This window comes from Varanus komodoensis, unplaced genomic scaffold (assembly GCF_004798865.1).
Source record: "Varanus komodoensis strain SLA01 unplaced genomic scaffold, ASM479886v1 scaffold11, whole genome shotgun sequence".
Taxonomy (NCBI): domain Eukaryota; kingdom Metazoa; phylum Chordata; class Lepidosauria; order Squamata; family Varanidae; genus Varanus; species Varanus komodoensis.
In genome coordinates this window covers 22323956-22339100 of record NW_025335317.1, presented here as the reverse complement: position 1 = coordinate 22339100, position 15145 = coordinate 22323956, and the positions used below count along the sequence as shown (strand labels likewise).

At 43.0% G+C, this 15145-nt stretch overlaps 1 protein-coding gene across 1 annotated transcript in view; it reads right to left on the bottom strand.

The window, feature by feature from the left end:
* PCDH15 (protocadherin related 15) overlaps positions 1-15145 on the bottom strand; it is a 405567-nt gene that overhangs the window by 103621 nt on the left and 286801 nt on the right. Inside the window, exon 22 of the mRNA XM_044420577.1 lies at positions 732-848. Coding sequence (XP_044276512.1) covers positions 732-848 — 117 coding nt within the window. The remainder of the gene's footprint in view (positions 1-731; positions 849-15145) is intronic.

Below are 15145 nucleotides of genomic sequence, written 5' to 3'. Positions count from 1 at the left end.
GAAATGGAATTCACTGCACTATTTGAAAGTCTTTTCTCACTCCTGAGGCAGAATTAGTTGTGTGTTGTCCTTTAGAACTCTCAGAATGCATCCTTCAAATATTTGTACTCTTCAGTGCTTTGACAAGAAAAGATGAAATTATCAAGTGTGCACGACTCTGTCACTCAAATGCCAGACTCACTTTTATTGGAAACTGAGATGTTGGTGGGAAGATTACTTGCAAAAAACCAACTATCTTATATTCAAACCTTGCATTTTTAAAAAGATTTTTGGCGAAGGTTTCTAGGCATGCATATTTCATGCCGAAAGACATATAACAATGGAACAACACAATCCTTGAATGTTTTTCCTTTATTTTCTGTGGCAGCCACAGTGTTTTTCCTCTGCTTCTTCAAATTTATCATCTGATCACTAAGGCCTGATAAGAGTTTCACACAGAAATAATTCCATCATAAAAGAAACAGTGATGTATGTATGGAAAGAATGGGGATGAAAAAGGACACTGCATTATATCTTTATTAGACTTGGGAACAAGAATTGGCATGCAGGATAGATAGGAGGAAAACTGCATGGAAGCTACTTAGGGAAGCTGTTTATTTTTTTCAAAAGTCATACTTATTACATCTGTTGTTCAGAGAATTAAGACCATTTATGTGGATTTCAAGAATTCCCTGCTGGTCCCAATGAATTAAGAAAACTTTTTAATTAAAAAGAAAAAATCTCTTGCTTACCGGTGGGTCCTGATCCTCAGCTTCAACTGTTGTGATTACGGTGCCCTTAATTGCATCAGGAGCAACCATGCCCCTGTAAAAAGGTTTGCTAAATATTGGGGAGTAATCATTCATATCCTGCAAAACATAATCAAGTGTTTACTGCCTAAGTGGAAATAAGATTATCAATACATTTACACTGATTCTATCAAACCAGGTCTTTCCATTAGATAATTGATTAGCCACTGTCAGACTGAATGGATCTTCAGCTTTGATACTATCCATACTTAAAAATGTCAATCCAGAGGAACATGTCAATTTTTCAGCATAATGTTAACATGCAAATGATTGACAGAGAGCAGACCTACTTCATCAAAACAATTATCTCTCTGAAATAAACAAGGTTTCCAGGGACTTCTCAAACAGCATCCCAGATTACAGCTTTTATTACAGATAAACCAGATGAGTTCCTCCAGTCCTGAAAAGGTGCATATTATAAATGTTATAAAAGTATTATTATTAATATAGTGTGTGTGTGTGTGTGTGTGTGTGTGTATATATAATCATATTATTATGATGTGCATATGTTAATATATTATACAATATTAAAACAATGTAAAGCTTATATCTCCTTCATGGATCACTGCCTTGTCATGGCGAAGGGGATTGCATAGCTCAATGAAGCTATGAGCTATGCCATGCAGGGCCACCCAAGATGGACAGTTCACAGCGGAGAGCACTGACAAAATGTGATCTACTAGAGAAGGAAATGGCAACCCACTCCAGTATCTTTGCCATGAAAACACCATGGACAATACCAAAAGGCAAAAAGATATGACGCCGGAAGATGAGCCCCTCAGGTGGGAAGGTGTCCAATATGCTACTGGGGAAGAGCAGAGGGCTAGTACTAGTAGCGCCAGAAAGAATGAAGTGACTGGGTCAAAGCCGAAAGGACACTCAGTTGCAGATATATCTGGTGGTGAAAGGAGAGTCTGATGATGCAAAGATCTATACTCCATAGGAACCTGGAATGTAAGATCCATGAATCAAGGCAAGCTGGATATGTTCAAACAAGAGATGACAAGACTGAACATCAACATCTTAGGAATCAGTGAACTAAAATGGACAGGAATGGAGGAATTTAATTCAGATGACCATCAGGTATACTACTGCAAGCAAGAATCCCTCAGAAGAAATGGAGTAGCCTTCATAGTCAATAAAAGAGTAGGAAAAGCAGTATTGGGGTACAATCTCCAAAATGACAGAATGATCTCAGTTCAAATCCAAGGCAAACCATTCAACATCACAATAGTCCAAGTCTATGCCCAACCACTAGTGCTGAAGAGGCTGAAGTTAACCAGTTCTATGAAGGCCTACAACACCTTCTAGAATTAACACCCAAAAATGATGTCCTTATCATCATGGGGGATAGGAATGCTAAAGTAGGTAGCCAAAAGATACCCGGAATAACAGGCAAGTTTGGCCTTGGAGTACAAAATGAAGTAGGGCACAGGCTGGTAGAATTTTGTCAAGAGAATACAATGGTCATAGCAAACACTCTTTTCCAACAACCCAAGAGACGACTCTACACATGGACATCACCAGACAGTCAACACAGAAATCATATTGACTATGTGCTCTGCAGCCATAGCTGGAGAAGCTCTATGCAGTCAGTATAAACTAGACCCAGAGCTGACTGTGGCTCAGATCATGAGCTTCTGGTTGCAAAATTTAGGCTTAAGTTGAAGAAAGTAGGGAAAAGCACTAGGCCACTCAGGTATGACCTAAATCATATCCCTGATGAATATACAGTAGCGGTGACAAATAGATCTGATAGACAGAGTGCCTGAAGAACGATGGACAGAGGTTCACAGCACTGTACAAGAGGCAGCAACTAAAACCATCCCAAAGAAAAAGAAATGCAAGAAAGCAAAATGGCTGACTGAGGAAGCTTTACAAATAGCTGAGAAAAGAAGGGAAGTGAAAGGCAAGGGAGAAAGAGAAAGATACAAACAATTGAATGCAGAATTCCAGAGAACAGCTAGAAGAGATCAGAATGCCTTCTTAAATGATAAACAATAGAATAGGGAGGACCAGAGATCTCTTCAAGAAAATTGGAGATATGAAGGGAACATTTCATGCAAAGATGGGCATGATAAAGGACCGAAATGGCAGGGACCTCACAGAGGCAGAAGAGATAAAGAAGAGGTGGCAAGATTACACAGAAGAACTATACAATAAAGAGCTTAACATCCCTGATAACCACGATGGGGTGGTCACTGTCCTTGAGCCAGACATCCTGGAATGTGAAGTCAAATGGGCCTTAGGAAGTCTGAGCAACAACAAAGCTAGTGGAGGTGACAGTATTCCAGTTGAGCTATTCAAAATCCTAAAAGATGATGCAGTAAAAGTGCTACACTCAATATGCCAGCAAATATGGAAAACTCAGCAGTGGCCACAGGATTGGAAAAGGTCAGTTTACATTCCGATCCTGAAGTAGGGCAATGCCAAATAATGTTCAAACTACCGCACCATTGCACTCATTTCACATGCTAGCAATGCTATGCTCAAAATCCTACAAGCTAGGCTCCAGCAGTATGTGGACCGAGAACTACCAGAAGTACAGGCAGGATTTCGAAGAGGGAGAGGAACTAGAGATGAAATTGCCAACATACGCTGGATCATGGAGAAAGCTAGGGAGCTCCAGAAAAACATCTACTTCTGCTTCATTGACTATGCTAAAGCCTTTGATTGTGTGGATCACAACATATTGTGGCAAGTTCTTAAAGAGATGGGAGTACCAGACCATCTTATTTGACTCTTGAGAAACCTATATGCGGGTCAAGAAGCAACAGTGAGAACTGGACATGGAACCACTGATTGGTTCAAAATGGAGAAAGGAGTTCGGCAAGGCTGTATACTGTCGCCCTGCCTGTTAACTTATATGCAGAGCACATCATGAGAAAGGCGGGGCTAGATGAATCACTAGTTGGAATTAAGATTGCTGGGAGAAATATCAACAACCTCAGATATGCAGATGATACCACTCTCATGGCAGAAAGTGAAGAGCAACTAAAGAGCTTCTTGATGTGGGTGAAGGAGGAGAGCGCAAGAGTTGGCTTGAAACTCAACATTAAGAAAACTAAGATCATGGCATCCGGTCCTCTCACTTCCTGGCAAATAGATGGGGAAGAAATGGAAGTAGTGACAGATTTTATTTTCCTGGGCTCCAAGATCACTGCAGATGGGGACTGCAGCCAAGAAATTAAAAGACGCTTGCTTCTGGGAGGAGAGCTATGGCAAATCTAGACAGCATACTAAAAAGCAGAGACATCACCCTGCCAAGAAAAGTGCATATAGTCAAGGCTAAGATTTTCCCAGTTGCAATGCATGGCTGTGAAAGCTGGACCATAAGGAAGGCTGAGCGCAAAAGGACTGAGGCCTTTGAATTGTGTTGCTGGCAGAGACTCCTGCAAGTCCCTTGGACAGCAAGGCGATCAAAGCAGTCCTAGAGGAGATCAACCCTTACTGTTCTTTAGAAGGCCAGATTCTGAGGATGAAACTCAAATACTTTGGCCACCTAATGAGAAGGAAGGACACCCTGGAGAAGAGCCTAATGCTGGGAACAATAGATGGCAAAAGAAGAAGGGGACAGCACAGAATGAGGTGGCTAGATGGAGTTACTGAAGCAGTTGGTGTGAGCTTGAGTGGACTCCAGGGGATGGTGGAGGACAGGAAGGCCTGGAGAAATGTTGTCCATGGGGTCGCGATGGGTCAGACACGACTTCGCGACTAACAACAACAACAACATAGCTTATATAGTATATATAACTTATCATAATATATGTTGTATATAATAAGTTATATCAGTGTAATGTGGTCTAGTCTCACATGAACCAATTCTTGAGTGGGCATCTCCTATGATTTTCATGTTGAAACACAAGAGAACATTTGGAGACTTGGGCATTAAAAGGTACATTTCCTTTAGTGGTGACATTTTGACAGTAATATGGCACAATTGCAGGTGTCGACATATGTTCTAATTCAGCAGTGGAGTGATGCATTTCCTTTCTGGTATAGTATGTTTCCTGTGTTGCTGCAGAATGTAATAGTATGAAGGGCTGTGGAAGGTTTATATGCAGCAAGGAAAGGACGCCACTACAAAGAGAAAGTATTACTTGCATGCATGCCCACATGCACACAGAACAGGGGTTGCTGGATTGAGTTTAGTACTTTGATCATCAATGTCAAATATGACGGACCTTTTCTGTCCTACCACAAAGAGTTATTGTGCTACATAGAACATAGTACTTAATGGCAGTCCAGCAACTTGCACAAGGTATACTCTGAATATTGTTAAACCCAAGGAAATAGGACTAGAAGGAAGTTAAGATAATGAAGAAGAGAACATGTGGATTGGATTGGGACTCCTTCATTTATTACATTTTTTTTACAATGATAAATTACAGTATAGAATATGCACACTTACTGTGTGAAGCACATTACTGGTATTTTTCTAAACAGAAACTGGGCCAAGGATGCACTCTAAATAAATGCATGATTCTTTTTTAGGGCAAGTATCCAATGCACATAAAGAGAAAAAATATTTCAGAGGGAATATCATACTAAGTCATATCAAACATTGCCATGTCTTTTTATTGTGTGTCTATTGTTTCTAGATAATAGATGACACATTCAGACTGCCTAAACATTTGTGTTCGTCTTCTACATGTCCTTATGTCCTTAGTGTTGGGAAATCAGAGAGTATAAATAGAAATGACAAAAAAGAGAAATGATATGGAACATCCTCTGATAAGAATGATACAGAGCAGCCTCTTTTATGGGGAGTGATTGGAAGGCTTTGCTTATATTTCTAAAGTAAACAGATGGGTAGCAAAAAAACAAAACAAAACAAAACAAAACAAAATACAAAGTCACTTTCAAACCGGAAAGGCAAAGAGTTTTTGTCCTAAAACTACCTTTTTAGACTGAGACAATCCTTACGTAAGAATTCGGTTCAGGAAAAGGTATGTAATTTGTAAAATCAAGCATTCTTCCACAGACACCAGTCAAGTTTCATTTATTTTGGACTGTAAGCCTATCCTGAGGAAGGGAAAGTGTCCTTTTTAAAAGTTCTGTATCTGTACATAAAACCAATTAAAACATATTTAATCTGAATTTCTAAAGAGACTAAACTGTACATCTCACTGAAATCAATGGCGTTTCTATTTAGTGCCCTCATGGATACTTTCACATATAGAATGATTAAAATGAACTAGAGAAAAGTGACTTCTCCTTTATGGCAGTTGCAGTGTTATCATTAAAGTTCTGCTGAATAATGAGTTAACTCTGAGTTAGATCACACCAGCTGAAAAATAGCTGGATTTTATTATCATTGTGGCAGAAGATTATGGAAATTATTCAGTCCAGGTAGTGGAAAATGGCTTTCCCTCTCCCTTTTCATTAGCTGTGCAGTACATTAGCATTAGCCTACTGTCTTTTCTGAGCATCAAAAGCTTGAGAGCAATATATTGTTACACAGTTTGCTGAATAGTGGGGCAGCCCTCCGCAAGTTTGGTTTACATAGGACAGCACTGGAGATTTACAGGGCTGGATCCAGTCTTAATCCTGTGCAAATTTGGACAGAAAATAGCCCTACAGCTCCCAGTGTGCTCCAGCTGGAGCGAGGGAGAACATTTAAAAATTCACTCCTCCACCTCTAGTCTCAAGTGGTAAAATTTAAGAAAAGCTTGATCCCTCAATTTGCTTTCTGCCCTTACTTCATTTGTAATATGCTGTTTGCAAAAAGTTACTGCAATGACGTTTGGAGAATATCATGACGAACCTGGAAGGACTGCATATGATAGTGATTCGGCTAGAGGGAAAGGACACACAGTACTTGTAAATTTACATAAGAACAATCGAAATGATTCAACATTATAGTTTTAGAAGTGCAGCTTTTTATTGGAATAAAAGTTTATGGGCATTCAGCCTTTTTAAGGAAGGCTTTGATTTTAAAGAAAATGTAAGGAAGAAAAACTTTGCTTTGACCAATATATGAGTTGGATGAACCAAATGCACTTTAAGACTTTCTAATATTTTTTTTGTTGAGACCTAGTAATACAGAAACAAGAGTTAAAGTGAAAGTCAAACATGATGCACAATGCTATGGGAAAGGATGCTTTAGAAACCATCTTCTCACATGTGGACATTGCTCATACATGCAACTCTTAGTTACATACATGTTGATCTATGTAACATGGAGAAAGAACCAAGGTGAAATACACATATGGTGGGCTGAACCATCCCAGTAATCAAGGCCACATTCTCATGGTGGATCTAAGTTGGAATGGATGCTCATAATGGTATCTCCAAAGTGCCTTGAAAATTCATTACAGCCAGAGCTTCAAAAAAGGGCACCAGGTGTGACTGATATGGAAATATCTTCCCTAATGCCTGATTCACAGGGATCCTCTTTACTTCCTTATCTGTGTCGGAAATGTAGTATTAGTCTGTTCAGGGGCTTTACACAAAGATGGAAAGTTTATTATGAGTAATGTAATTATTTGTTAAAGAAAATAATAGTTTTTATAAATGTCAAGTGATCTCTATTCTAAAGTCAAAGTGATATGATTTATAGCTAATTTCATAGACTGGACAGATTTTGGTTGAGAATTGAACTGCTTGGAGGGAATGTGTCCAATGGAGATTTTCACCTTTTTTATGAATGTGTTGAAATGTTGATGTTACCTGCTGCATTTGTGGATTAACCCTCGACACCTTATTTTCCTTCATTTCCCTTTCCTTCTCATTGTACTTTGTGAAAATAAATTTTAAAAGGTTTGAAAAAAGAAGTCTGTTCAAGGGCATTCATATTTGGCCTTTCCACATATATTCCAGGATTAAGTCCTGGATTCAAAGCAGATGCCAGACTATCCCTAGTGAGCTTGGCACAGTGGGCAAGAGATGGCACACCCTGTTGAACCTATTTCATTGGGGATCTCATTCCATTGGAGGCCAAGATTTAATAAGCTCCACACAATCTCTCCCTACTGATATTGCACAGGCAAACAGTGGGTAAACTTCATTTGTCAGTGTCAGTCTAATGGAAGAGGTGCTCATGTGGACTCCATGCCATATCTGTGGACTCCTTTCAGACTGTTCCCCACTTATGCTTAGCTGCTGCCTCATCAGCCTGTGGAATAGCAGTAGTAGATCATTAAAGCTGTCAGATGCAGCTATTCTTCTGTGAGCTATTTTGCTTCGGTAGGTAATCCCTCCATATGTATTTTTCATGATTAAATTAAGATGTATCTTAAAAGCAGAGTGATAAAATTTCACTCTATTGATTAGGACAGGGGTGTCCAGCCTGCGGCCCATGGACCACATGAAGCCCAGGATGGCCATGAATGCAGCTCAACATAAAATTGCAAACTTACTTAAAACATCGAGATGTTTTTGTAACTTGATTGTGCAGTTCTCAAACATGATCTTTGTAGACAAAAACAATATCACATGTTGCAATATCACATAAAATAAATGCATGTATGTTCTTGCTATTTGTACGTACGGTGGTAGCAGATATCATGAAATCATTTTTGCTCATCAGCTTTTGTTAGTGTTTGTGTATTTAATGTGTGGCTCAAGACAATTCTTCTTCCAGTGCGGCCCAGAGAAGCCAAAAGTTTGGACACTCCTGGATTAGGATGGCCATCCACTCCAGAACCCTGGATCTACCTGTCACAAAGCTTCTAAAGACTCCAAAGAGTTATACCTTTTCAAACATAAAGCAGAATATTACTATTTCATAATAGAAGTTCAAATATTTCTTTGCAAAATAATTTATTGTTGCAAGTGCACTACCCCATAAATGCCCCCTTGTTCTTAATAATAAGAATTTAAAGTGACTCATTTCTGCTTTTTGATGGTAATGCTAATGATGACTTCTTGTTTCAGGTAGAATTTCCTAGGTATTATTGTATGTCTCCGTCTGTGTGGCTTCAGGTAGAATCTGAAAACATTAGACAGGCAGGCTTTTCTTCTCAGATTTCATGCCTAAGTATATGTGAAGAGTGCCATACTGGAGACATATCCATGATTTCTTGACTGTACTTGATAGACTTTTGTCTCTTGCTAGCCAGGGAAGTATGCCACAATTAAAATAAAGACTGATAGACAAGATTTCCTGAAGCTATCTCTATTCAAAGTCGAGCTGTCATCCTGGCTCTAGCAAGATCTGCCAACACCCTTCTGTCAAGAGCTAAAATGACAAATCATCTTTATAATATTTAAGGGAGTGGATCTTATAAGAACTTGACACTGACATTGCAAAAGAGGAAACAAATACAGTAAACACGCAGAAAGTTAGTGTAGAATACAGTGGGACATACATCCTGAAGGCAGGAAGACAGAAAATGAAGATAATGAAAGCTGGCCAGTGGGTTACTGCCTGCTCAACTCAGTCTTTTGTATTCTCTGCTCTTTTCAATAAGGTCTACATAAATAGTGCTTGGGGAACTAAAAGCAATTTGAATAGATCACAAAGTTACAAGCCAATAATGACAAAGAAGATGCTTACTGATAGCTAGTGGTCGCTTAAACCAGATGAAGATAAAGCAGTTATTCTGGGGAATCCAACAAGTAAGGATTTGGAGGCCAACTGGGTTTTGACACTAACGTATTTAATCTGTAATGCTAGAATCTCTAGAGTTGTGCATTTGTTTTAACAATGAATAAGCACACAAAAGTATAAATAATTAGTGAAATAATGATACAACATCTTCATTTAACTGTTTTGCACTGAAGGCATCATTTTGTGTTGCTGATTTGAGCACACATACCAAGCAAGAGCACAAAGAAATTCCTGCCTGAGTACAACTAACTTCACATCACCAAAAAAAAAAAAAAAAAAAAAAAAAACCCAACAAAAAAATAAAAACACCAAACACACACACATAACACACACACACATCTATTTGTGCATCATTGCTGCTTTGTTAAGGAAATGGAAGAGAAGAGTCAAGAGCTTGTGTTCCTTAGGTAAACATCAGACTTTTAAATTGCTTTTAGGGAACTGTCTGCTTCTGGTTTGTTAGCAGGATTAAGATTGTTTCCCATCTAGCAGTGTGTGAGCAGTCTGGTTTGGGGGTGAAATGTGTTGGCTATTCCCAGCTTGGCCCCTTAGACTCTGACCTGCTTCCTCTCTACCCTAAGCCCAACTTGCACTGAGCATCCGCATGGGCATCTGGCAGAGAGTGAGTCCGACAGTTGCACAGGGATAACTGGTTGCCACACGCCACCTGCACGCCCACCATGTAAGTGGAGTTCTGCTTCTCCATATGATATTTGTGGGCTTTGTGGACTTAATGGGAGAATGATTTAATGCAGGGAAGGGGACCACTAGCATTCCAGAGTGTTCGTGGACTTGATCACAGCTGAGCTCCCTTGCTGGCTAGGGCTGAGCGTGGAAAAGAAGTCCGATGAGCTCAAGAGAGCCAGATGCCTCAAGGGTCTTTCCATCACTATCCCCCTCACCCTGGGATTTCTTTCACTGCCTTTCTGTATGTTCTATTACCCCACCAGAAGGTTGCATTGCAGCATAGTGGAACTGAAAAAAATCATGAGCTTCTCATTCTGGTTCATTCCAGCATTTCCACATACTACTACTTTCCTCTCTCTAAATTGAGAGGGAGGGAGAAAGAGAGAGACAGGAAGACATACTGTTTGGAAAGCATGGCAGAGGCTGCAAAGCATGGGCAAGTCATGTAAAGCAACTGCAAACTACTACGAGTGAGAAATCACAAGTGCACATTAAATGCCCCATGCAGAGAAGAATTTAGACTGCTGAGGATTAATTTTAAACCAATGTATTCAATCAAAAGTTTCTGCTCTTTTGTTCAGAAAAGTTCTAGACGCCTAAATTAAGAACAGCCATATTCTGCAAACCTAGATTGTTGAAGAAAATGTGACTTGAAAATTCTCAACTAGCACTGTAAAGAGCCACACCTCAACCCATTAGTATCCTTAATAAATTTTTTAATTCTGGGATAGCTGTTCCTTTTCCTTTTTAATAGGTCTCTTCTAATGGTCTTCAAGATGCCTGGATGTGTTCCTTTGAAAGTGGATCTTTAGTGCAGTAACGATTAAACTCACACACACACAACACAGCAACAACCTTACCATTCATATACAGGGCAGAAGAAGTAGGAGTGTGGGTAGGTGAGATGAGGATTCATCCATTCCACTTTTATTTTGCTGCCAGCAGGGTGGGAGATGGAGACAAATTTGTTCATTTCTTCCACTGTAGCCAATGGACAGAAATAGACTATGCTAAGGCTGGCATCTAGTCCCACTGTTTCTGTGGGAATGTCAGGGAAATGACAGGGCTTTGGATGTTGCATCTACATGCCTACACACCCTGCTTTCCACCATTCCATTGGTGTGCCATTCACTACCAGCAATCAGGGTGCTGGTTTTGACCTATAAAGCCCTAAACGGCTTGGGACCAGGATACCTGAAGGAACATCACCTTCCTTATACGCCCTCACACCTCCTAAGATCTATGGGAGAAGCCCTGCTCTGGGAACCCTCACTAAGAGAGCTAAAAAGGTCATCAACTCGGAGTAGGGCCTTCTCTGCTGTGGCACCCAGACTCTGGAATGTACTCCCCAGAGAGGTACGCCTGGCACCAAGTTTATACTCTTTTCAGCACCAGACCAAAACCTTTTTATTTAAACAATATTTTAAAATGTAATAGCTTTTAAGTTTAGTCGCTCTGTTAGTTTTGTGATTTATTGTTATGTTCTGTTTTATTATTTATTGAAATTGTTGTTTTAATTGTCTTTTTAAATATTGTAAGCCATCCTGAGATCTTGTATAATAGGATGGCATACAAAAGCTTTTAAGCCAGCTCCTGGTTGAAGTTAGAATTGCTTTTTTAAGGCTGAAATCCTATGTGCACTTGTCTGGGAGTAAGTTACTTCTCAGTAGTCATGCATAAAATTGCACTGCAAAATTGATATCATCAAAAATTTCTGTCCTTATGGCTCTGGCCTCTTGGCTGAGCAGCAGAGCAGCAGAGGCACAGGCTGGGAGAGAGGGCTGAGTGGCCAGGGGACTGGCGAAGGCAAGGCAGGAGCTGGGCAGGGGAAAAGAGGGCCAGGAGCAGCTGAGAGGAAGGGGGCGGGGCCAGAGGAGCTAGAGTGGCCAGGAGGGAGCGGACAGGCGGGGCCACCGGCCTGAGGGACTGATGAGGCCACACTCAGCCACTGCCAGCCCTTTTGGCTCTGGCCTCTTGGCGTCGTCCCTTGTCTGCATCCCTTAGCTGTGGCCCGGGCTGCCCGGGGACTCCCTTCCCTGGGATGCAGAGGGTTTTATTTTTTTAATGTTTTCCTTCCTTCCTTCCTTACTTTGTGATGCAGTGCTGTGCTTTGCTTTGTTTTTCCTCCAATTTAAATTTAAGTTTATTTTATAAATTTAAGTTTGTTTTGTAAATTTAAGTTTATTTTATAAATTTAAGTTTATTTTACCCTTGTGTGTGTGTGCGAGTGGGTTTTTGTCTGGGAGAGGTGGGCGAGTGAGGGGAACTGCAGGACGGACAAGGCGGGGGACCAAGGTAGGGTCTCGGAAGGGATCCAAATGGCAGACCGGGAGATGGCCTTTGCGGGAGTCACGGGTGTTGCTGTCCGCTGCGACGGCTGCGACATGTTCGCCCTTCTCCCCCAGGAGAGGCAAGGTTACACTTGCCCTCGGTGCAAGCTGGTGACCCTGCTAGAGGAGGAGGTGAGGAGCCTGAGGGCGAGAGTGCTCTCCAGGCTCCCCGGGAGCAGCCCCCCTCTGGACAGAGGGTTGAGGAAGAGGCCACGGGAGGAGCAGCCGGGGAGACATGAAGGCATGTCACCCACAGGAGGAGGAGGCCAGCACGGCCTCCTCCTTCTCCTGGCACCAATCTGGAGCTGAGAAACAGGTTCTCTCCACTTGGGGCGGCTGGAGCTGATGAGGCCTCAAGGGACCAGCAGGACCCCCAGCCTGGGATGTCAGGCGGTAAGGGAGCCGCTGCAGGAGAGGCGAGGGCCAGGGCACGACCGCCACTACCACCAGGAAGACACGGCGGCAGGTGATTGTTGTTGGGGACTCCCTGCTGATGGGCACTGAGGCGGCGGTGCACTGCCCCAACCTGGAGACAAGGGAGGTTTGCTGACTGCCGGGCACACGCATCCGGCATGTGAAGGACAGAGTGGAGTGTCTTGTTCGCTCCGGGGGTCACCAGCCGCTCCTGGTGATCCATGTGGGCACAAACCACGTGGCCAGGCAGGGTGTGCTCGGGGTCACCAGGGACCTCGAGGCCTTGGGGAAGAAACTCAGGGAGCTAAAGGCCCAAGTGGCCTTCTCGTCAATCTTACCGGTTCGGGGATTTGGGCCAGGAAGGGACAGGAGGGCCTCCGAGGTGAACGACTGGCTTAGGGTGTGGTGCCAGAAGGAACGCTTCGGGTTCCTCGACCACGGCACTTGGTTTCTTGCCAATGAACTTCTGGCAAGGGACGGGTTACAGCTCACGAGGATGGGGAAAAGGTCCTTTGGAGATGCTCTAGCGAGCTTCGTCCGGAAGACTTTAAACTGAGCCGGGGGAGGAGGGGTTCAGGCCCCCCAAGAAACGTGTCTTTACTGGACAAGTGTGGGGAGAGGATCTGGGCTCTGGGAGCAGGGTTTTAGAGGTCATGCAGGGACTGACAGGACTCCTACAGAGAGGAGCCAGGTATCGGGGAGGATGGGAGGAAGGAGGAGGCTGGGAACTCCAAGGAAAGGAAGTGGTGGGAAGGAGTTGAGGTGCATGTACACCAGTGCTAGGAGCATGGGTAATAAGCAGGAAAAGCTTGAAAGACAAGTCTGGAATGTGAACATAGAGGGGTATCACCTTTTTAGAAAGGACAGGAAGGGAAAGAGGGGTGGGGGCATGGCTTTATACGTCAGGGAAGGGATAGGATGCAGTGAGATAGAACGCAGCACAGAAGGGGATTCGGCAGAGGCAGTCTGGATGAAACTTGGGGGTTTTGACAGGGAAAGAGACCTGACAGTGGGGGTATGTTAGTGCCCTCCAGGTCAACTTGAGACCCTGGATGATGTCCTGACACGCCAGATTCTAAGGATATCTCGGGGGAGAGACACAGTAATTATGGGAGATTTCAATCTCCTGGATATTACTTGGGAAACTAATTCAGCGGTGACAGCCAGGTCACGTCGCTTCCTAGAAGCTATAGAGGGAGGGTTTTTCACACAGAGGGTCAGAGAGGCAAAGAGGGGAGGAAACATCCTTGGCTTGGTCTTGACCAATAGGGAGGAGCTGATAGATGAAGTACAGATTAGGGGAGCTTCGGATGCGAGTGATTACTCCATCCTTTGCTTTGAGATCAGGGGACTGGGGACGTGCAGCAGGTCAAGCACCTGAAGCTGGGCCAACTTTGGCCAACTAAAGACCAGACTGGGGAAAGTCTCCTGGGATAGGTTACTGGAAGGTAAGCAAGTTGAGGAGGGGTGGATGGCACTCAAAAGGGAGGTTTTGGAGGCACAAGCCTTGACGATACCTTTAGTTAGTAAAGTGGGGAGGCGGAGTAGAGCACCGCCATGGATGCAAAAGGAGGTGGTTAGAGGGATTAGACAAAAGAGGAACCTTCATAGGAAATGGGTACTGAGGCAAATAGACAAAAGGGTGTACCGGGAGGAGCAGGCCCATTGCAGAAGGATTCTATGCAAGGCTAAGGCTGATTATGAGCTGAGACTTGCCAAGAATATCAAGAGCAACAAAAAGGGCTTCTTTCAGCATATAAATAGGAAGAGGAAGGGGAGACAAGTGGTGGGACCACTAAATAAGGAGGAAGGAGATCCAGTGACTGATATGAGGGTACAGGCACAGATGCTAAATGACTATTTTGCCTCTGTGTTCTCCCCAAAGCAGGACGGGGGATATCCGCATAGGAGATTAGATGAGGCTGGGGACTTAGGGGCACAGATTAGAGTCACCCCCCTAGAAGTCGAGGGGCTCCTCAGAGCATTGGACATTACAAAGGCGCCAGGCCCTGATGGGTTACACCCGAGAGTGCTTAGAGAGTTGGCAGGGGTTCTCTCACGCCCGCTGGCCTCCATTTTTGAGGCCTCATGGAGAACGAGTGAAGTTCCAGAGGACTGGAGGGTGGCATCAGTGGTCCCAATTTTCAAAAAGGGTAGTAGAAGGGACATGGAGAACTATTCCTGTTAGCCTTACGTCCATTGTAGGAAAAACAATGGAAAGGCTCATAATAGAGAGAGATCTAGTGATGCTAGATAGGGAAGGGAGGCTGACAGCCACACAACACAGCTTCCGCAAAAACAGGTCCTGCCAGACAAACCTTGTGGAATTCTATGACAAGGTTTCGAGATGGCTAGATGGAGGGGATGCAGTG